Consider the following 25,427-nt stretch of genomic DNA (forward strand, 5'->3'; position numbering starts at 1 on the left):
GATGGGGCGGAGAGAGGGAAGATGGGTTGTAGAGGGAAAGGAAGTAAATGTTTTGCAGAAGTAGTTATTAAAGAGATCGGGTCTTTGATCATCACTCGCTTCAGTATTTTCATCTTGAACTGTTGCCGGTATGTCCGGAGATTTTGATCTAGATTTAATTACAGACCAAAAGAGTTTAGGGTTGCTAACAGTAAAATCACCAATTGAGTCCATGTATTCAAAATACTTACGCCGCTGTACTTTCTTGGCAAGGCTTCTATTTTAGCAAAGTTTTAGTAGTCACTCGGATATGATTTCCATCGAGTCCGGGCAAGCTTTTTAAGATCACATGGTTCATTGTCGTACCAGGCCGGAAACCTGTTCGATTTTGATGCTTTCACCGGCACAAAGTCCTTTATGGCTGAGTGGACAACAGATGTAAATAAGACTACAGCGTCGTCAACACTTCCTACCTCTAATACTGCTTGTAGACGATCCAAGAAAGCGTGAACAAGACTCTTGTTCAAGACCATTCAAGACTATTAGATGAAAAAGATGTCAGCACTGACGTCATTTTTGTCTTGAATTCAATAGTTTCGTTCAAGAAATTTCGTTTCGGTCCTGTTCTAAACAATCCAATTCAAGAGCGTTCAATAGCCAATCAGCGCTCGAGTTGAGTGCAGGAAAATACAAAACAGGTATGATGGCGTCGCAGACAGAGCTGCAGTTGAATAAATATCTTTTCGTTACTCTTTTCTATAAATATATGATATTCCAAGCATGCATTGTAATAATGAACAAAAACTAATATTTGCGTCGGGAGATATTGTTAGTATTTTTTTGTTGATAATATAACGATTTATATTGTTATAATGTTTGCATGCCCATAACTTTTGTTAAATTTTGAGGCAATGAGAAGTATAAGTATTAATTTAAGAATTTAATATATAAGAATACCGGGTGTAGATTAAGAAAGAGTCCATTAAATAAAATATATATAACTGACTTTTCTTGATTTAATAAGACGTTTTGTACTGTTATTAATCTCAAATAATATCAAATAATTTTGTACAGATTGACAATATACTCCCAAACTGAAATATTCTGCAAATGATTACATGTTATTCTATTGTAATTTAATTATTTTATCACGAAATCCACACGTAGTATTTCAGAAGCTATTTCTTAAGGTAGAGGTTGCTTTCATGCGTGTAGATTAATTTTACCAGTGCTTTCTCGTAAGGTATAAATGTGCATCCTAACATGCTACTTACAAGACTGCAAAAAAATATAAATAAGTAAATAAAATCGAGAATGCTATTTAACAGTGTCGTGGCAGAAGCATTGAAGGGGGTCCAAGGGAGAATACGTCCGTACGGAGCAAGCGCGTCATCGACGGAGGTTATAGTGCAAGAATAAGAATCATGTATAAATGAGAATAGTGAAACAAACCCTTGACTTCGTATTCACTCATTTGAATTGAACTATAGCCCTTGTCATGATTTGATATTGGTAACATTAAACTTTTAAACATAAAATACTGGTTTCCTACATTATACAGGCATGTTCCGACAGTGGGAATTATTACGGTATCTCAGATAATTCTCCTTCATACATTTTAACAGTAACAGTAACACAATCATACATTTTAACAGTAAAATTACTATTCGTTTGACGGGTTATTCTTAACCAGTATCAAATCAGGGATAGATTTGTGAAGAAAGTCTGATACGGGCGGTAAGTCCAGTAGCTGAAAAAATGTTATCATTGCTTCGTTTGGTTTTCTGTGGTTTCAGCCTTTTCTTCGATGTCATAGTCTTCGATGTCATAGCATAAATAACATTAAATGCCTCGTGATACACACAATTTTAGGAAACAGTTCGACTTTTCTTTTTGAGTGTGGTTCTGTCATCAGCACGTCATTTGAAGCATCAGATTTTTTTTTTTTTAAAAAAAGCATAGTATAGGGAACGATTTTATATCTAAGCAGCACTTTACTTTTTTAAGGTTAGCTAACCTAACTCGCATTTAATGTAAAATGGACAAACTACTTAGTGAAAATTCGACGGGATTGCTGCATATTCTAAATTATGTAATATAATTTATTAAATTACAAATGCCTGCAGAAAGTTACGAAAAATATGCTAATATAGCTATTCATGCGCAGGTCTGAACTATTATCAGTACGCAGTTTCGCTTTCATTTGTTTTCATAGTTACAGTCACTTGTTTTGAACTGCCATCTATTAACAAGAATATAAAACAGATTCAATACCTCTATGATCGTGTAAAATTTGTTTCAAGTCCATTCGAGACTCTTGTTCAAGTGTCCTGAACAATACTCCTTTGAACATGTAAATTTGGGGTATTGAATAGACTTGTTCAAGCTTTCTTGGGTCGTCTACAAACAGTCTAACAAACACCAACGAAACAGTTCAATAGCCCGGCAGATGTCACCCCAGGAAGATTTCTTCTAAAGAAGTTGTGACTAGTGCTGTTGAATTTTTGTGACATTTGCGGTTTTCGGTTTTTGAGAAAACCGATTTTCTGAAAACCGAAAACCGCAAATGCGGTTTTCAAAACCGAAACCGCAAGTGCGGTTTTCAAAACCGAAACCGCAGATGCGGTTTTCAAAACCGAAACCGCAGATGCGGTTTTCAAAACCGAAACCGCAGATGCGGTTTTCAAAACCGAAACCGCAAATGCGGTTTTCAAAACCGAAACCGCAAATGCGGTTTTCAAAACCGAAACCGCAAATGCGGTTTTCAAAACCGAAACCGCAAAAGCGGTTTTCGAAACCGAAACCGCAGATGCGGTTTTCAAAACCGAAACCGCAAATGCGGTTTTCCAAACTGAAATCGAAAAAGCTCTTTTCGAAAGCGAAAGCCGCCCGAAACCGTGTTTGCGGTTTTATAAGGGATTGTCCTTTTCAAAGTAGAAACAATGTTTGCTGTTTTTAATTACACCTTTTAACAATTGTGAAAGCATCTATCGATCGAGACAAATGTATTGATTTATATGTGTGTTTTAACTTTTTTTATTTGCTCCAAGACTATTATGGTAATATGTGCAGCACAGTGCGAAAGGGATAATTCGATGGTTGTACAAGTCACAGCTAAATTAGGGTGACAAATACTGACGTTCGATCCTTAGCTTTTTTTTTTTTTTTTTTTTTTTTTAGTTATTTCTTTGACGACTATTCAATGTACTTTTCGGCTGCAGGGAAGCAAACTGGACCCCACATGATTTTCATATATGTTGTAAATTAGACCACCAGGAACACGAATCTGAAGGAATTTTGACATTTCGAATGTCGGAACTCGAGATATTCGAGCATAAATTGACCATGGAAGCAAACTGGACCCCACCTGATTTTTATATATTTTGTAAAGTAGACCACAAGGAACACGTATCTGAAGGAATTTTGACATTCCGAATTTCGGAACTCGAGATATTCGAACATCAAGTGAAAACGGAAGCAAACTAGACCCCAACTGATTTTTATATATTTTGTAAACTAAACCACGAGAAACACGAATCTGAAGGAATTTTGACATTCCGAATTTCGGAACTCGAGATATTCGAACATCAAGTGAAAACGGAAGCAAACTAGACCCCAACTGATTTTTATATATTTTGTAAACTAAACCACGAGAAACACGAATCTGAAGGAATTTTGACATTCCGAATTTCGGAACTCGAGATATTCGAACATAAAGTAACCAGGAAGCAAAAAGGACACTATTTGATTTTTATATATTTTGTAAACTGGACCAAAATTAGCAATTATCTGAACGAATTTTGACATTCCGATTTCCCGATCTCGAGTACTAGAACTTATACAGTAGTTTTATGTAATATGTATAAAAATAACGAAGAAAGTTCTGTCGCTTTTTGACCTATCACTTAGAGCATAGATATGTCACCAAAGACGTACCTGGAAGATCAAAAATAGTACCCATCAGTATCAATGACCTTCTGCCAACGTTCGGGATGGGCATGGATTCCTTCGCGGTAGAACTTGGTTTGCCGTGAAGCGAAGAAGGTACCAAGTGCATTTAGCACCTCTACTACGGAGTTGAACTGGAGTCCTCTAAAGTGAGTGTCCAAGGAAAGGAACAGGTGATAACCGGACGGTATAATGTCCGGACAGTATGGCGGATGCAATAGTGTTTCCCATTCAAGGTGTAGGATGGTGTTCCGGCTCATTCTAGCTATGTGGGGCATAGCGTTGTCCCGTAATGGGGGAACCCCTTAGCGATTGAGAAGTGTTGGCTCCAGGGTATTGAGTTTTTCTTGAACACGGCTCAACTGCTGACAGTAGACAGTTGCATTGATGTTCTTCTCTGACCGCCCGGTAGCAGTTCCCGATGCACGATGTCGTGAGCAGTCCACCAAACACACAGGAGGACTTTCTGGCCCGGAAACAAATCATCTGGGACACATAGACCCAACTTGTAGTGCTTCCCAAATTGATGGAGGTGCTGGCGAATGGTTTCTCGACTAACATTGAATGTTAGCACCAGTTCCTCACATGTCTGTTCGGCTCAATTGCTACCTGAAGATTCTCATTTTGTACATGTGTTGGTCTTCCGGCACGTGTGGTGCGTCTTTCGTGAGTGTTTCGTCACCGTTCTTAAACTTGCTAAACCACCCTTGCACTGTCTGCGTAATCACGATACCCTCACCAAAGGCCTGAGGTATCTTCCGCCCCGCTACAGTGGCGTTTGATCCAAGTTGGAACTCGTACAGCATACACGCCCCTATGACGCTCTGTGGAGGTTCCATATTCACTCCGTCCTTACATACGTTTACGTTGTAACTGAACTTCCACAACCAGGTAGAATGTCGGATATACCCACACCAACAACTGACCTTCGCCTTATCTCCATTCGCATTAAACTCACGGTATGAGGGTCAATTTTACACAGAATTCCACAAAAAGCGACAGAACTTTCTTGGTTACCTTTATATATCTCTCAGGACATAATATGTTTTGTATAGAGAATATTGTGTTTTTTTCATATAGCGTCTATATTAAACTTTAAGTTTTAATATCTCGAGTTCCGGAGGTCGGAATGTTAAAACGCCTTCAGATTCGTATTCCTCGTGATCTAGTTTACAAAATATATAAAAATCAGGGGAGGTCCAATTTGCTTCCCTGCATCCTACTTTTCAAACGAAACAGTTTTCCAGATTGTACATTTTGCTTCAAACTGAGTTCTGCCCTGGCTAAGAAACGTAAATTCGCTTCTATAAGAGTCTTTAAAGTTACACTTGAAATTGTCGTTCGGCATTCTTGTAGCTTGTGAAGGTATGAATAATTCAAGTATGTTTGTTACAACATCTACAAACGAATATTCATTCGTATAGAACCTCCAATACATTACATAGAAAACACATGAACTATAGAAAGAAAACCATTGTGCATTAGAGCAGATCTCTTATTAGCAAATGATTCTGCACACGCGCACTGCTCAGATAGCCCAGAGCTTGAGCCTGAGCGACGAGTCCAAATTTAACTCAATCGCGATTGAGATTGTCAAAGGTGTAGCGGTTTACGGGGAATATATCATACCAACACTTTATCAACTAAGTTTTCTTAGATTTTTCTCCAATCCCAAAAAGCGGGTGGTTTTTCGTGATTAAGATATGTTTAAGCGGGGGACGAATATATAACCTGAAAATCGGGTGGTACCCGCTAAAATAGGGTAATAAGCCAACACTCAATAGAAATAAGGTATATCCCTATTTAAGATCACTACACATGCAACTCATGAAATTCAATTTGAAATATCATCCACTTAAACTGACATCTTTTATATTATTATTACTCTCTCCCCATATTTTTAAAAATAGTATTGCCACTCTTTCTTTTGTTAACAAAAAGGCACCACCTCCCTTTCTTAATATAAAGAAAGAGAAAAGAAAGAAAGAAAATCTCTATCGCAATACACAATTTTATTGTTGATTTGTTGCCACTCCGATAAATGTGAATGTTGTGGTTTTGCATGTGTCGACTGGCTTCTTATCGCAAGTCCCAGACACCTGCAATAGTTTATACTAGACGGAAACACCGATCATATTTTATTCTGTATCTTTTTACTTCCCAATAACGATAGCCGTGCCTCTTTGAGAAATTGCAGCTTATATTTTTTTTTATTCTGCCAATTGTAAAAGTATAGAATTTCCCTACACTTTAGGACATTTTAAGAAAAAATACCTTCTTTTCCTTCTACAAATTTTGATCATTTTTCCCTAAGCCGCCGAGGGAAATTTCCCTCCATCTGGCAACTGAGAGCCGGTGTGGGGAAAGATTCTTTGCTGTTTTCTCGTCGTTACTTGATATTAGTGCTGTAGAATTTTTGTGACATTTGCGGTTTTCGGTTTTTCAGAAAACCGATTTTCTGAAAACCGAAAACCGCAAATGCGGTTTTCAAAACCGAAACCGCAAATGCGGTTTTCAAAACCGAAACCGCAAAAGCGGTTTTCGAAACCGAAACCGCAAAAGCGGTTTTCAAAACCGAAACCGCAAAAGCGGTTTTCAAAACCGAAACCGCAAATGCGGATTTCAAAACCGAAACCGCAAATGCGGTTTTCAAAACCGACATTTCGGTTTTATGAAATTTCACTTTTTTCAAAAACCGGTTTTCGGTTTTTTCAAAAACCGATTTCGACAGCACTAGTTGTGACCTACTTTTGAGGGGCTGGTTTGTAGTAGTGGAGGGGAGGAATACGAAAGAAACATCCAAGGAATCGTGAACCGAGGGAAAAAGATTTCTGCATGGGACAACACAACGAGGTTCTAAGTTAGAGAGAACATAGTCAAGATTGCTATTTTGCAGGTATTATGAATATTATGTTGACCTAGACCAGCCATGTGCAACAGCCGGCCCGCCTAACCCTGTCTTCCGGCCTGCTGGTCAGTTATTGAAAACAATTATTATTATTATTATTATTTTACAAAACCTGTTAAGAGTGAACTGGAAAGTTTCCATCGATCACACAGTACGAAACGTGGTAATGCCCTCAAGATAAGCACTTGGCAAGCGCAGGTACTTGGGGGAAATTTCTCTCGGTATATAAGGATTGCTAGATGTACCGACAAAGTTCTAAATACATTATTCTGCTCCTATTTAGTGAGTAAATATTTTGGTTACCAATATAACACTTGTTTTGCGTTATAGTGATGTAAATTACGATGAACATGTTCCATTATTTAATACTATACTCAGGAGCGTCATTTTAGATTTTGCTTGGGGTGGCAAGACCCCTTGATTTTTTGATGAAATTTCTCGTTTTTCACTGATTTACCATTATTCTTTTTAGTGTTGCCACGAGACGAGACATAAACCTTTTAGACGAGACACGAGACGAGATAGACTACTTGTCTCGTCCCGTCTCGTGTCTCGAAAATGAAAACGCTGGCGGGAATGGCCAAGATTGAAATTGCCAGTGGTCCTATAGATTGCAAAAGGAAAATCCCCTTTGTGAGAAAACATGTTGAAAAGCCTTCATAGAAAAGAGTCGTCTGTCTATTGAATGAAACAATCGTGATACGTGAGCTTCCAGGAATATTATCCTTAATCTCTTGTCCCAAATTCCCCTTGCTGTAAACTGAGTAATTCTTTTTTTTTCATTTCTGGCTGGAATGATGACAAACAAACCAAAGACAGGGAAGATTTTTACAAGGTCAAGAAACCGAACTACCACAACAAGCTATTCAATTTGAAAACTGGGTAAGGTCTATACTCATCACAGGCTGTAGTTGAAAGTTCTGGCTGAGGTGGCAACAGACTACACTTGTCTTTATTCTCTGGTGGCGCGACGGAATTCTTTTTACTAAATGATCCGAAAATGGCAATTGAAGTACGTCATCTTGCAACTAAAATTTTGTCTTCTCTCTCTCTCTCCCTCACACACACACACACACACATAAAAACACACTTTTACCGTTTTACCAATCGCCCGCTTACAGCAGTCATGTTGAAAAATTCACATCTTCGTTTGGAAGCCGGGCGAAAGACAAAGAAAGCAAAGATATTGTCGACGAACCCTTTAAATTGTTTGCTTTCAGCAAATTTATGGTACCCCTATAGTAACAATAACCCTGGAGCTGAAGAGGTTTTACAGGGGGTACTTCCTTTTGTTACGCGGAAATGTTTGATCTGACCACAGTGAGAAATTGCCCTCTGCTTCCATGTTGAGAGGAGGGGAATACTTCACTTTCCTAGGGAATAATATTCATTAGGATCTGAATTATCTTCAAAAATGGTTTCTTACAGGCGCATAAAACAAATAATAAACACTTCTGACCAGAGTATATACACTTGTTTATTAAAAACTAAATTCCAGTGTAACAGTTTCAACAACGTAACGTTGTCTTCATCAGACACTAACTGAAAGAGATATCTTAGAGCGCAGTTATTTATACTAAAAGTGAAAGTCCTTGTGTGCATGGGAAGCCACCTGGGTCGGACTTCCCCGGGCGTCATCTTTCGGCCACCTGCCCTGACTTAATTACCCTCCCACCTGTGTTTATCTTTTCCAGACACACCTGTTGTTTATACTTGACCAATTGCCTTAAAACATTTTCTCTTAATCTACCTCTGATGGCTATTAGAAATAAATAACAGACTATACTACATACAACTGATTATAAATACAGCAATACAAATATATATATATATATATATATATATATATATATATATATATATATATATATATATATATATATATATATATAAACTATAAAATATAACAATATATAAAACTCTATATACCTATATACAATATTAAATATATGAATATAAATTACATATAAATATGTTCAATCTTGTTTTTTCACTTCAATTTGTTCTAATAATTTATCCCATAGATCATGTATTAACAGTCCACTTGTCAGTTCATTAATTTGTCACTTTTCTCTTTCTTTATCCTTCGTGCTTCCTTCCATTTCCTTATCATTGGTCTATTCTCCCTTTCTAGCTCCTTTACACCTTCCCAATCTATATCATGCCCCGTTTCTTTAACATGTTTATATATGGCATTATTTTCTCTCTTAAGTCTCACATCATCCCTATGTTGTTTAATTCTCTCTCTAAGTTTTTTCCCTGTTTCCCCTATGTATATCATATCACAATCCTTACACGTCACTTTACACACTACACCTTCATCTTTCTCACATATTTCCTTCGTTCTACTTTTCGCTTTCTTAATAATTTCCAAAATTCTTCTTCCTCCTTTTCTGTACGTCTTCACACTACTTCTTCTAAGTAAGTTCTTTAGTACTTCTGTCTTCTCCCCGATGCTCTCTATCCCGTGCCATTTGTTCTCCTCCTCTTCCTTTCTCTCCTTTCTCCTTCCTTTCCTTCTTTCCTCTTCAATTATGTTCTTCCTTAACTTCTGTCTGTTGTACCCTTCCAAATGAAATTATACACATTAATAAGCCATTTCAGAAAAGGGGGGGCAAATGCCCCTTTGCTCCTCTAATCGCCGCCCATGTTGATTAGCATGATGAAGTCTGCTACATTTTACTTTCGTTCCCATGGTATGCTGCTATTTTTTTACGAGACGAGACAAACGAGACGGGACAGAACCTCTCGAGACGAGACACGAGACGGGACGGGCACATTTTCCGAGACGAGACATGCTATGCACGAGACGAGACGAGACAGCCTGAATTCTCGTGTCGTCTCGTGGCAACACTAATTCTTTTGATAAAGTCTATATTAATCTCAAACTCAGGGGGCAATTCCCTAAATGACGCCCCTGACTATACTATTCAATTGTCGTAAAAATGATATTACTACAGTGGCCCGCGACGCCATCTAGTGCTCTGTGATTGGCCCGCTCACTGTTCCAAGTTGCACACCCTTGACCTAGACCAAGTCCATGAATAAAACTGTCCATGAAATAATTGTCGTTTCCATCTTTAGCGATGCCATGCTTGCTGTCCTGCCACGTGATGGAAAGGTTGAAATCACCCAATACGATGACGTCACTGTGTGACAACCGAGGTTGACGAGAAAGGACGTCTTCCTCGTCAGCCTCGGTGTCAACGCATATAACAGTGAGTTATGGCAAGCTTCTAAGATGTGCTGGGGGGGGGGTCTTGTGCGGCGTATAGAAGCACCCAATAAACACAGAACGATGCTTTATTATAAAAACTTTCACCCAAATAAGTTCACAATCCCTTTCGAGATTCAGTCTTCTCTTGCTCTTCTATTTATTATTTATACAAATCATCACTCTATCTCCATGAGTTATGCGGTCTTTACGATAAATGGAGAAAGTATTAGAAAAGTTAATTTCACTGTCATTCACTGGTTCATTCAGCCACGATTCGGTCACTGCGAAACAATCCAGTTCCCTTATCTCACCTAGGTTCAATGAGCACTCAAGTAATTTGTTTTTAATACTACGAACATTTTGGTAGTATATGATAAAAGCACTGGTGTAATCTGGACGGGGTGCGTCCCGGTTTACGTGAATATCTCCACTAAGGAGGAGAAAACAAAATAGAATGATGTACTTTTTTTTTTAATACTCATACCTTGGCACAAAATCATTGGCAGTTCCTCCGTCACTATTAGCAGTACCTGAGAGAACACATGGCAGTCCTCTTGGTATGAAGGAAGCAGTAATAAAATGGAAGGATCTTCCACTACACTTCAGTCCATGTTTCATTGGCAATACTTCACTTGGGAAAGTCACAGCACCAATACTACATGAAGACAGTAGATCACGCACATAAACACTACACACAACCACGAAAAAAAGGTAAACAATAAGAGCACCACTTTGCATCGACTTCGAGCTTGACACCATAAAACACCAAACTAATTAGTATTTGATTGTCAAATAACCCTGAGAGTAGTATGCTTGACATATTATTAAAATCTTATCATAATAACTGTAAATCAAACTGTTTTTGGAATTATATCGGGATGTGCATATGTGTAGAATGAATCAACAGGCTGTTGCTTTAGAATAGAATATTTAATTATGACAAACACTCCAGCTGTTGTCTCGAGTATTATATTCGGACATTTTGCAAATCTCTTAAATCGATGTAAGTTAAATGAAAACACAGACAGCTGGGATTAAAATTTAACTTTGCGGGCTATCCCTAAAACTCCTTTCCTTGCCTTCAGTTTTGCGCCCGAAATCCGGCGCCCGAGGCACAGACCCGGTTGCCCCCCCCCTAGTTACGTCACTGTGTGTAGTTCGTCTACTGACTGTCCGACAGGGTCCCTCATTCATTTGGGTGATTACCGCGACTAGAGTTTGGTGGCACACGCTATACACAGTACGACCGCGTTTCCAAATACCAAAATCATCCAAGGCTCTTTGTCAATTCCCGTTGCTTATCCCTTGTCCCCGTCTTAGTGATGCAATTTTACTACTGTTACTGAACAACTATCGTCTATTTTGTGCAAATTTGAGATTTTTCACTTGTGTGCTTACTGATCGTGAAAATACTCGATTTTCGAAAATTCGAAATGTTTAAAAATTTTCCAAAAATTAAGCATATGGTTCTCAGATCTGAAAGTTGTTTGGGACGTTGTTTACTATTTAGTCTCTATGTAGACAAACAATTGAAGGTGAGTCTCATTTATTTCGTTTCAAAATGTACATTAAAATGGCCATTTCTAGGTTTCCAACCTCAATGTTCAGAGCTTCTTTTTCAACTTCTAAAGTACGTCTCAATGTCCACAGAACACAGAATGTTGTCCATTCCATTATGTTTCAATGGTTTTGGTTTGAACTCATTGGGCCTTATGCAGAGTCGTTTTGACGTATGATTAGCGTTATACTAAAGGCCTGACTACTGCAGGAAACATACGTTAGTCGAACTCTTTAGTATGGCACTAATCATGCGTCAGAACGACTCTGCATAAGGCCTATTATTTTTAAAACTTAAAAAGTTACAGTGTTTAAGGGAATCCTCTGAAAAGTGCAAAATACGTATACGCGCCTATACAAAATGGCTACTACAAACAAACCTGCGCTGTTAAAAAATAAATGGACACCTGTTTTCAACTCCCTGAATGTGGTAAATCTAAGGTAATATATATATGAATTTTGTCAGCAACCTTTGACCTGGAAATTGGTCGATTTCATTTGGACTGTCCCGTGAGATGAATGGGACAATGTCCATGAAGCATAATACTGTTATCATTATGTGATGCATTTGGAACAAGTAGGAACAAAGTTGCAAAGAATTGAACGTTTGACTGTTTTTTTTTTTTAACTTTATTTCACAAAAGTACTTAGATAAGTATCACATTCAACAACGTAGATGGTTTTCAAGAAATATAAAGATCATAATGCCGTTTAGAGCAACTTGACATCTCAATTTAATCTGAGATAATGAAAAATATAGATGTGGCGTATTTGTCAACAATAATTTTTGATAGTTTTCGGAATTACATAATTTTAAGCCGTGTTCCAAACGGTAACAGTATCTGGGAGCATATTGACTCAGTGACAGAGCGCTTACCTCCGGTGCGTGAGGTTCCTGGTTAGATCTTCGGCCAAGTAAGCTTATGGTGGAAAACGCCGTGTCCATGGGTTTTCTAGGGGTACTCCCGTCTTCTCCCACATTCTCACTCCATTAATTCTTCATCATCTGCCTCCCTTAGCCTAAAGGATAATCGTGTGTCCTTAAACTAAAATATTTCGTTTCATTATTTTTTTTAACAGTGTCTACTAGATCTGAGATACCAAATTGCTGTAAACGGCAACATGATCCTTACTCTCATGTAGTCACCTATATAATGGTATACGAAAATAGTTCCTTTGTACGGGTACAAGTCAGATATATAATTCATTAATTGAGATAAATGTGTATTTATTTCATCATTACTAAAGATCTTGTTAATGGCAATTTTATTTCTTTTTTTCTTGCAGATCATCGTGCAATTAGCATGATAATGGACAAGATGACAAATCGGGCTGAACTGTTGGTTACGAAATTCACAAGAAAGCAGGAAATTTACACCTGAACCTATACAGATTTATAGACCTTTTAAACCAGATACAAGTAGAGAATAATATGACAGTGGATCAAAGCACGTCGCTAAATCAAAGAAAGCATTGGCGGCTCTTGAGATAAGACACATAAGTAGAAAATAACATTTTCTCGTTAGACGCTAAAGAAAAAAAACTTCCTTGTTCCAACAAGAATTAGAACTTCTCTGAAGATCAGTCACTGAAAGAAAGTGAAGTGGTATTGCCTTAATTGATATATTGTGGAATTCAAAACAAGGCTAGAATCACAGGAAATGAACATAATACATCTGTTGATGCAGTGACTTACTGTATTTTATTTTATGACTAGTGATTCTTGGTGATTTGTAAGTTAAATTAAATCTATTGTTTTGCTTCACCTGATTATGCCGTTTAGGCTAAATTAGATGAATGATTTATAGGAAAATGAACTATTATGAAAAATTGGGAAGAAAGAATGTGAAAGGAAACGCGAGAACCTCCAAAAAACCAATAGACGATGTTGCTCCAAGCTTACAGAGCCTGAGATCGATCCAGGGACCCATCGCACCATAGGTAAACGCTCTACCATATAGCCAACATATCTTCTTGATGATTTGAGTAAGAAAAGCTTTATTTTATGGTTTCAAACTGTATTTTATGGTTTTTGTAACTTCGTGTAACTTAATCACAACCCTGTGTCAGGTCTACCTAGCCATATAATTGAGCGTAAACTAGTTTGAGATTTACTTTAAAAATATATTCATACTTTAATAAATATAATTTTGTCATTCCTTACCAGTACTACCAACATAATTTCACATTTGACGAATCTTACATTTTGTTTTGAAAGTTCACACGAAAATTTCATTACCAGAGGTTATTAAGCGAATATTGAATATGTGAAACTTGATGTCACCATAGAAAATCCTCTCCTTAACACGATGTTTTTGAAACGCCGAAACACGGGTCTGTTTATTTTTGGTGAAGAATTTATATATCAAGTTTCCTCTTCTTAGCTTGACAGGCTCGTGAGATACTCAATTTCTCCCACAAATTATGACCCTCGCTTCTTCTTACAATAGTCTTTTAACCAGTTCGAGATAATGGTTCACTATGTTCAAAGATTCATTTCAAACGGTTCAGCCGCTCTCTCTTGATTCGATCAACCACAATGTCACTTTTTTTTTTTTTTTTTTTTTTTTTGTATCTTAGATATGAGAACGACCTATACAATGAAACTTTTTAAACGTCAAATGATCTCAGAGTTTAGATGTTTATTTATATCTCACTTTTGAGGTAATTTTTCTCTTAACTCCATGAACGCAATTACATTCAATGTTCTCAAATTAATATAAAAAAAAAACCGCTTTCGAAATGTATCCAAGTGTTGACATTTTACTATTAGCATGTGCGATATTTCTTTATCTTATTGTTACATTGACTAATGATGTAAATAGTATTTAGTTAAGAGTCTAGTTTCTTGCTGCTTTTCTCTTCTTTAGTATTAATATCTTCTTCCGCAACCCATAATAAATGAAAAACAATTTTATATTTAGATAATTATTCACCAAATATTTCTGGTCCCCCCTCCCCCGAATAAAGTACGCGAGAGTGCCTGGAAGCTTTTAGTAGAAGTCACAAGATTTTTGTATTACTCCGGAAAGAAAACTAGAAAAAAATAATGAAAATTGCAAACCATGTCCTGCAGAAATTAATCACTACTTACACCAGAATATTTTCATCATTCTCAGGGGAGAGAATATGAATTATTTTCAGTTAGTATTAAATTTAAAAATATATATCTGTTTTAGAGGAAAAATAGATTAATTTTTTTTTGCCCCCTCTCAAATTGCAGATGACTCAGCATGAAAAACGAAATAATTATGGCAGTCATCCATTAACACTGGGGTTCCCCTTAAACCTGGGTAATTCGCAGACTACTTGTGGATAATTTCAACCATTCACAGAGAAGATATGAAATACTCCATCATATTCCGTCGATTACTCTCTGCTGTCTAATTTGGTCTTATGCTGTCTGTCATCATTGATTTTCCACAAGGTTTTATACTCAAAATATGCTGAGGTGTCTGATCTAATTCGCAATCTAATTGACACAATTTCAATCTCAAGGAATCTAGTTTCAAGTGTCTCTCCACATAGTACAACAAGGTCGTAAGGAAATAATTTTCATTACAGAATTGCACATTGAACATTACGATATACACATCTTTTGACTTACATGACATGATACAGAATATAGGTGACATTTCAACACATGAAAACAATTAATGTGCCTTTTCTTTCCCTGTTAAGATAGAAATAATTACAATAAAATTATTATTGATTATTTTGGATTTACCAATATCAAGAGTGTAGAACTGTTTTATATATATATATACTCCTAATGTATATAGAATAATAATATAAAGTAATACTTGTGATAATACTTACCAAACGATCTTATGATCGTTCCTATTTCTCTCACATCCACCGTATCATTACCAGCATGATCAAATATTTGAAAAGCATCTTTAATTTTCTTGTCCTGCTCTGTCTCTACAACGGACTCTATAAAAACAAACCATGAATATCGATGGAAGATTAGCACTGATAAAACAATATGAAATCTGTATATATATATATATATATATATATATATATATATATATATATATATATATATATATATATATATAGGGGCAGTCTGAAAAGTTTTTGACCTACCAATGAAAAAATGAAGTTACAGTTCAAAACTTGCTTTTATTTATCAACTGAATCTACCTTAAGAAAAACGCTTTCTCATTTTCATCATCCGTTTTTCAATGGTTCGCCATAAAACCTGTAAACTACCTTTCTACAGCTGAGCCATTCTCCAAATAGGCGGCACTTCGTGTAACTCGTGAATGATAAAATATTCCACTGCAAAGTAAGTTCTTATTTTTTTCGTGTTTCATCGGAACAGTAAGCTGTATCTTCCAACTTTTATTATAGTTATTATTTAAATATTCACTTTACATCCGAAAATTTGGTAGGGGATACAATTTTCCTAGGAAATCAATACTCTCTGGTTACTCGCTTCCTGGTTACTTCAAAGAGAAACTCAAATGTTAGATTACAAATTGATAACATTCCGTATTATCTCTTGCAGGACGCACTCACTTTAGGCTAGATGGCTTATATTAAAAAAAGTTGACAGGGAGGTACAATTTTCCTTGGAAATCAATACGCCTTCAGCTTCTTGCCTACCTCAAAGAGAAAGGTAAATGTTAGATTACAAATTCACCATTCCGTGTTATCTCTTAAGAGACGCACTCACTTTAGACAAGATGGATTTATATCCGAAATTTGATAGCGGATACAATTTTCCTAGGAAACCAATACCTCCCTGTTTGTTCTATGTTACTTCAAAGAGAAACACAAATGTTAGATTATAAATCGATACCATTCCGTGTTATCGCTTAAAAGACGCACTTACTTTAGGGAAGATGGTTTTACATAGGAAAATTCGGTAGGAGGGTTCAATTTTCACAGGAAACTAATACCTCCTTAATTTCCTAGTTGCTACAAAGAGGAAGCCAAATGTTAGATTACAAATCGATACCATTCTATGTTATCTTTCAATGAACTCTCTTTGAGCAAGGTGAACTTATATCCGATAATTTGATATAGAGCAACATTCCTTCGATCTCGAATCTCGGATCTGGATCCGAATCTCGGATCTTGGATCTGGATCCGGATCTCGGATCTGGGTTCGAAATCCGGATCTCAGATCTTGATTCGTATCCAAACCCACATCCCACCCAAATTGTGATTAACTTGAATCCTAAAATTCGCCGAAAGTAATTTCACGAAGTCCTGACAGGAAAAAGGAACAGGAAGAAGAAAACAGGAAATTAAGACGAATATTGACAAGTCTATTTGTCTCCTTCATTCTACACTAAAGATCAAATGCTTGCCTTACTAAAAAAAAAAAAAAAAAAAAAAAAAAAAAAAATCTGATTTGATCCGGATGAGAGTTCTAATGTCGAATGTAGGTCCACCCGGTTGCAGGACAGAGATGAAATACACACATATTTATATTTGAAACCGGAATACAAAACTCGAATATTTAAAATTCCTCAATACACATATTTCATTGACAGTTAAGAAAACATAAACAGTTAAGACAAGTATTGACTAGTTTTTTACGTATATTTATCTTGCTCAGTCTGCTCTAAATATCAAATGTATACCTTGCAATTAGATTTAATAATTATTTAGTAAATCACAATATGAGCACCGAGAATAAACTATGGATTTTGGTGCCCCTTATCTAGATTTGAAATTTCGGGTCATACATGGAATCAGGCTGAAAGATAAATATTTGAGATCTGGAAACCGAAACATGTGCTTGTACCAAGATCGTAGCCGTTTGTACCTAGGTAATGCGAGCGTAAAGCACTTGCACTAAATCCTAATGTACTTTGGGGAACACGAGAAACTAAAAACAAATAAATATTCTTTTTCAGGGGCAAAATCGCGCTTTAACATGACTTTTCATGAGTGTTGTGTTCAAATATGAAAACTGTAATGGCGACTTGTTTGAAATAAAGACCTTTTCTTTTTTAGTAATAAAGTTAGGTACTTTCACATTGAGGAAAAATTAAATGAAAATGAAATGAAATCTTTAAGGTTTACGTCCTACGATTATGCCGGTTAGGCTAAAGGAGACGTTGATAATGAGAAATGAATGAAATGGTGGAATGAAGAAAGTGGAAGGAAGCGGAAGAACCCCGAGAAAACCCACGAGCACGGTGTTTGTCCACCACAAAGTCCACACGGCGCGAGGTGGGATCGAACCAGGGACCCCAAGCACCGGAGGTGAACGCTCTACCACTGAGCCACCGCCCCCCTGAGGAAAAATTAGCAAAGCACATTCCACTGATTAGAGTACTGGTTCTTATGGAAGCTTTCACACTGAACCAAATATTTCCTCATGTGGGTATCGGATTGCCACAATCCACCTTGCTGAAAGACGTGGTTTATCAGGAGGTCGGCCAAGATTCTTTTGGACAGCCTGTAGAGTGCTTCTGGTCTCAATTATTCCCATATAACAAGACTAACTATATATAAAGTTGGTTCGAAATGATTTAAAATATCACTAATTGACCTTAAGGGGATAATCGCTTTTTAAATATTCGTAAATCAGAAGAGATGTGAAAGTTAAGCGTTAAAATAAATCCGATAATTCCTAATGCAACCTAATGATAGCAATAAAACTCCTTATGTAACATTTTCAAAGCTAAGATTAACAGTTATCTTCTTGAAGAGGGTTTACGGCAACATAGAATATTATAAATCCAATTATCGTAAGTAGTACCTCTAACAGCCCCGCATTTCACATCACCATCGCCTTTCATCCTGACAAGTAGGCAATTCACTTACCCACAATGACTTTACAGGCGTTCCAGTGACATCAATATCTAAGTTTGGGTTTGGGATCATGCTTCGGTGAACCTTGACTATCACCATCAGCAGCTATTAGAGAATCAGAACTTATTTCTGATTAGATAATGTGGGTAACTATAGCTTTTCGTCTATAGAAGGCGGAGAGTGTATGCTATTATCACAGGAAATATTTGATACATAAGACTTAGATTGTCAGTATTTAGGAGCAACTTTTAAAATAACCAGTTACTTTAAATTTGCTACAGATTAGCCGAGAAAACCCGACAGCCATAGTCGAGTGGTCTACGGCATTAGGCTGTAGATCGTTTGCTGTGAATGTCTTGGATTCAAATCGCGCTTCGGGCATAGCTGTTTTTAACTGTCCTCATTTACTTCTATGTCTGTGTGGTGTCATAATGGTTACAGCGTAATCCGTGCAAAGCGTTCAACAAACTAAATAATCTGATAAAAACTGTTACCTTTTTATATATAAAAAACAGTGGTTAGTGCGTGCCTTCGGTGCCCGTGATCATGGGTTCAATTTCCGGAGAGGCACTCAACAATTTCGATGTTGACCCAGGACAATTGGGGAGTTATCTTAAGTAAGAGCTAGCGGACGCGAGTCTAGAAAGCCGGCATTAGGGACTTCCGGTGTTGATGCGTTGACTACACATCCCCACTTTGAACGTAAGCCCGCTGGTAGGAACCAAAGGACTGTCGTGCCAAGAATTTAATTTGTTTTAATTATCATAAATGCCTTCTTTATTATTAAATTTTATCCAATATTTTCTTTTCAACCAGTTTGCGAAACTCAGAGCTAGCTACTTGTTTTCTTTTTAATTCATGTTCATAGTTAGCACAACTAATCACTAAGGAAAAACAATCTTTTCAATAAAATTCGCCTCGCGTCTTTCGTAGCTCTAAGTTTAGTTATTTTTAGCTTTTTTTTTTTTTTTTTAAAGTTGAAGGGCGGTTTATCATTTTCCCCTTGCTTTCCCTATTTTTTTCCTAGTTTTACCTATGTTTCTTTGCACGGACATTGCGCCTATACGCACGTGCTTAATGTGTTCGTTTACAAAAGCGGGTCATTTTCCTGCCATTATAGAAAGTAAGAGTGCCCTGTATCAGAGAAATATTAATTGACGTATGTGTATGAATTGATGAAGTCATAATTACTGTTTTTGCATCGTACATAGTTTCCTCATCCACATTAACCTCTTCACCCCCGCTTCCTGAATTCCAGTTCTAGTATTCTTTCTTAATGAGGGACTGATGTCTCATGTAGGCTTATTAACTATAACATCAGCAATAAAGAAAGTACGGTTTAATTTGCACTAATTTTAAAACATTACGTTAATTAAATAATAATAATAATAATAATAATAATAATAATAATAATAATAATAATAATAATAATAATAATAATAATAATACGGAGCGAGCTCAGGCTACTTGTTAGGATTCTTGCTTCGCAATTGGATAATATCAGGTTCGAATTCGGAGACCAGCCATCCTGACTGAGGATTTTCCAGGCTAGTTCCTCAGTTATACTGGGCAAATGCTAGGTTAGTACCTTGATCTAAGGCTCTGGAGACCTTCCTTCCATTCCTTTTCCAATGTTTTCATCTGTTGATTACTACAGTGTAAAGTGGCCTCTGAGGATGTATCTGGTAGCTTATAGGCCTAGTAAAAAAAAACAATAATGACGTAATATATTTTCACGAAACGTGTGGGTTAATTTAACTACAGCCTTACAGTCCCAATAGATAGCTAAAGTTTTAATATCAATTTCCTGACTTTTAAATACTATTTTCATATTGTTTCAGCTTTCAATTTTCTCATGTATGTTCCCACCGAGAATTGAACCTGAGATCACATGAACAAATGCGAACATGTTAAATATTTTTGAACACTTTAATATACAAAACACAAAACGCTTCAATGATACGATGCATGGATATGTTTTGGTTACGTCCTCCAATGTATGATTAAAGAAACCTGGAGGGTGAAGAAAAAATAACAGAAATCTCTTTTATATTTACTCCTTCAACAAACTCCTGTCCTCAGAAGGGCAAGCCATAGGTAATAAAGTCATACAACGAACACAACCATATCGCTCCCCTGAAATTCTCGTGTGTATGTTTAAAAATCTACTGTTGTTCCACGCCAACCAGTCTATATTTTTTGTTGTATATACCTTCGAAGTGAAAGATATTCATTATTACATTTGTTGATGGTTGGACCCTAGTGAGTCAGAAACTACTATTAATAAAGAGTTTGTTTTGTCTAGTATTCCTGCGATTAGAAGGGCCTTATCTAAAAGATATTTCATTTGTATATGAGAAAATAAGAAAGTTTATTTTCTAAGAATAAAATATTTTCAATGTGAAGCTAACATTAAGTTTTGAAGAGGAGCTAAACAGAAGAATTTGTTAACATTTACATCAGTTTTCAGACAATTCACTCTGAAATGGGAAGAAGCAAAACATTTTACTAAAGAGACTTCGACAGAAAGTGCAACATGTAAATATTGCAAGGTTAAAATAAAATAAAGAACAAAGGTAGCACAAACGTGTTATGGAAACATTTAAAAGCACAACAACCTACTATATTAGTGAATCTGTAAAAAGTTTTGACGAATTTTAGATATTCCATTTTATCATCACAATTTCAGATGTAGGTTTGGATACGAATCAAGATCTGAGATTCGAATTTCGGATCCAGATCCGAATCCAGGTCCGAGATCCGAATTTCGGATCCGGATCTGAGGTTCGAATCCGAGATCCGGATCTATGTCCGGATCCGGATCTCACTGGATCCGGGATATCCGGATCCGAAACTTTTTGGCCTCCCTAGTTCAGATTATGTGCTGCGCAGTGAAAGTAAAGTTATGTGGCATTTTTGGGGCATGTTTTTGAATCCGCGTTTGTAAGCCAGGAATACGACCACTCATTACTGCTTGTCCATCGTAGCCTTGCCCTCTGCACTTCTTAATGTCAGTCTCACTTTCTAATAGGACTTTTAGTATTAAATCTTCATAATTTTCAGGACAGTGTTCGTCCATATCATAAAATCCAAAAAAGCTTTCTTACAATTTCGAACTGTGGGAAATGATCAATAGGTTTAGAAGATATAACGAATGGTGATGCGTACTCGCTCGATTTTTGTAACATCTTATGTTGAATCCAGGATAATGCTGAGAAAACGAGAATCTTGAATCTCATTGCAGATGTCTTTCTTAATTTTGTTTGCAGTGAGATCGATGATTTCATTTGGAATTTGTGGGTTTAGATGTTTGATATTCCTGTCGTGTCCTACAAGGCTCTCAAAACATCATCAAATTCTGCCATAAGACTGAGAGTTCGAACGAAATTACCTGAGTTCTAGCATTCTTTCAGATTCTTGATGTCCAGGAGGTGCCACGTTACAAGAAATGACAGGGGTGTAGCCAAGGGGGGCCCATTGGGGCGAGGCCCCCCAAATGGTTTCCTGCCCCCCCCCAAATGACCAGCTTTTATAACATTATAGAAAAATTATCTCGCTTCATTCATTTAAAAGTAACAAAGTTTATTGACAATTAATAATTTATGGTAAAATAGTATGGAGAAATATTGTTTTTCCATACCGATCGAAAAATAGTATAGTATCTCTTCCTTATACCGATCGAAAAATAGGATACTTTTTTGTGACAGCATATTACACAATTTACGGAGATTTATATTTGACAGTTTGAAGACAAACGTTTTAACAAGGTACTACAAATACAGGCATAAAACAAATGTACTAAACTGATTTGTAAGTACAGTATATTTTTATATGCTTTAACAAGTGTTCTAAAAGACATAGAGGATAGAAAATTTGGCGAGAAAAAATGCTTTTATTCAATTTGGATTTCATTCGCTCTCTCTTTTATTTCTACTCAGTGTAATAAAATAATATATATATATATTTTTTTTTAGTCACGAATAATAAATAAGTATTTTTGCCAGCAAATCGTAAAGAAATTAAGTGAAATTTCAAAGAAAATCAATCTTTTGTAAATAGGTTCTGTATACAAGGTCTTAAATTTAAATATAAAGATAACCAAGAAAAGTTTTGTTACTTTTTCACCCACCACCTTTGAACATCGATATGTCACCTAACTTGGAAGATCAAAAATAGTCCCCATCAGCATCGATGACCTGAAAACGTTCTGGAAGGCCATGGAATCCATCGCGGTAGAACTTGGTGGACCGTGAAACGAAGAAAGTATCAGGTGCATTTTGGACTAGGGATTTGAACTGGCGTCCTCTAAGGTGATTGTCCAAAAAATGGAACAGGTGATAATCGGACGGTGCAATACCCGGGGAATATAGTGGTTGCAATATTGTTTCCCATCCAAGGCGGAAAATGGTGACCTGAGTCATCCTAGCCACGTGGGACTTAGCGTTGTCCCGTAAAGGAGGACCTATTTGCAATTCAGAAGTGATGGTTCCAGGGTTTTGAGTTTTTGTTGAGCACAGCTCAACTGCTGACACTACACAGTTGCATTGATACTCTGACCAGCTGGTAGCAGTTCCCGATGCATGATGCACCAAACACACAGAAGGACCTTCTTCTGGTACAGTGCTGGTTTCGGCTGTTTTGAAATCGGTTCATGGGATGCTAACCAATGATGACGGTGTCGTGGAGCTTCGTATAGGACACACTTTTTATCACATGTCAACGCCCTGTCTAGAAATTGCTCCAAAACAGTAAATAAACACAGGCGACTGCCGCGTCGCCTTTTGGCCCGGAGTCAAAATATGTGAGACCCATTGACCCAACTTGTAGTGCTTCACAAGTTGATGGATGTGCTGCCGAATAGTTTCTCCACACACTGAATTGTAGTCCCAGTTCCTCTTTGTACATGTGTTGGTATTCTGGCACGTGGTGTTTTTGGATGTTTCGTCATCGTCCTTAAACTTGTTAAACCATCGCTGCAATGTCTGCGTCGTCACGACACCCTCACCAAAGGCCTGCATATCTTCTGTCCCGCTACAGTGGCGTTTGACCTCCATTTGAACTCGTTCAGCATACATGCTCTTATGACGCTCTGTGAATGTCCCATGTTCCCTCTGTCTTTACGCAAGTTCACGGTGTGTCTGAATTGCCACAACCAGATAGTATGTTGGATATATCCACACCAACAACTGACATTCGCCTTATCTCGACTCGCATTCAACTCACGGTGTGAGGTCCAACTGAACACAGACCTCCACGAAAAGGGATCGAACTTTCTTGGTTACCTTGATAGTTATGCACAAAAGTATAGCGTTTGGTCCCGGGCAGTAGTTCTTGATTAAGCATAATAAAAACTATCTTGAATATAATTTATGGATAATAATAATAATAATAATAATAATAATAATAATAATAATAATAATAATAATAATAATAATAATAATAATAATAATAATAATAAGCTAAAATAGTGTTTTTAATTTTCCAGATGGAAACCAAAATTTCCTTTCTTTCAGGCCTCAAAAACACTAGCAGCAACACATTTTTTTTTTTTGGCTTTGTACATTGTAGCTGCCCCCCCTCAAAAACGACGCCCCCCCTACACAAACCTGCTGGCTACATCCCTGAGAAATGATAACACGAAACACTGGCTTTAATACTTCCTGCCAATAATTAATGCTCGCTTGTGTTTCCAAATAGAGATTGCTTACCATTATTTGCCTTTCGAACATGCAGATTTCGCCATTACTGACTGAATATGGCTTTCTGAACTTTCATACCTTGCTAATTTATTGGACAAGTTCTTTCATGTATTTATGCCATTAATCCATTATTCTCGGAAATTTTTTCCCCGCCTAGCTGCAAACAGCTAGCATGACTCACAGTAGACCACATACAACTTGGGAGAATAATATAACTATAGTCCTTCTACGGTAGAAAAACACCAGCCTTATTTCGAAAAGTAGTACTCATTGGAAAATCTGCGATTTCTATAATTTTTATTTGTATGATACACAGGTAATCGTGGCCTGCATGAGCCATAGTTCAAAATCTGCTGTTTTTGAACAATATCTGTCACTTCAGATGGCAGTGCTCCCTATCTGTTGGATACCCTTTTCTCAAATCCATGCTGGGAATTTATTTTGGGCTGCTCGTTTGAGCGCTCCGGGCAGTTGCCCGGTTTGCCTGACCCTTGATGCTTGTGCTTGGTTCTGTGTAGCCGCGGTACGTGGCAATTGTGCTTTCTCATAATCATGACAACACTTTTTAACCTGTTTAAATCCAGATCTTATAGGCCAGTGCTATTCAACCTGGGGTACGCGAAAATATTTCTTGGGGGTACGTAATCCTTAAATAAGCACATTTCCAATATTTATTAGTGATCATAGTTGGAGAATTTTTTCTCTTTCCATTGGATGAGTTTCGAGATGTCACGCGCATGTAATATTTCAAAGTAATCAGTTAACATTTATTGCATATAGTTTCAGAAATCCAGAATTAGCTCTGATTCTCGCACTCTCAAAAATTCGACCAAGAATCGAGGAGTTGGAGACCCGGAAAGAAGCTCAGTCGTCTCATTAACAGATTAGTTCTAAAATTATTTTTTAGTTTTTGAATTTTTAACGTTGTCCTCAGTGTGCGAATTATCAGGGAAGGTCAGTGGAAAATCCCCCTCAGTAGAACTAGATGTCTTCCATATTTTTGAAATTTCTCATGTTAATTTTTTATCCCTCTATAAATCGTCTTTTGATTGGCACACTGATTGTTCTTTTGTTGGGTCTCTGTTTGTCCCTCTTGCTAATCAACAGAACATGTGTATTAAGTTTAATAATTCATTTCAACTTAATTTCTTTTAAACAACTTCAGGGTACACAATGGATGGCGAACTGTGTCTAGAGGTACGCGAGAAAAAAAAAAGGTTGAATAGCACTGTACAGGTCATAGAATTTGTCATTATTGTTAAAAGCCAGTTGCGCAAGGGAATTTTATTTAGTAAGATCAGTACATGCAATATAGAACTGATACCATATTAATACAGGA

General features: G+C 36.9%; 1 protein-coding gene across 2 annotated transcripts in view; it reads right to left on the bottom strand.

The window, feature by feature from the left end:
* The window catches only part of LOC145660575 (dynein regulatory complex protein 8), a 77,261-nt gene that overhangs the window by 43,052 nt on the left and 8,782 nt on the right, over positions 1-25,427 (bottom strand). For both annotated transcript variants that reach the window (XM_081725808.1, XM_081725807.1), the window contains exon 2: positions 15,429-15,545. In XM_081725808.1, coding sequence (XP_081581934.1) covers positions 15,429-15,545 — 117 coding nt within the window. The remainder of the gene's footprint in view (positions 1-15,428; positions 15,546-25,427) is intronic.

This window comes from Thermobia domestica, chromosome 9 (genome assembly GCF_964235325.1).
Source record: "Thermobia domestica chromosome 9, izTheDome1.hap1.1, whole genome shotgun sequence".
NCBI lineage: Eukaryota > Metazoa > Arthropoda > Insecta > Zygentoma > Lepismatidae > Thermobia > Thermobia domestica.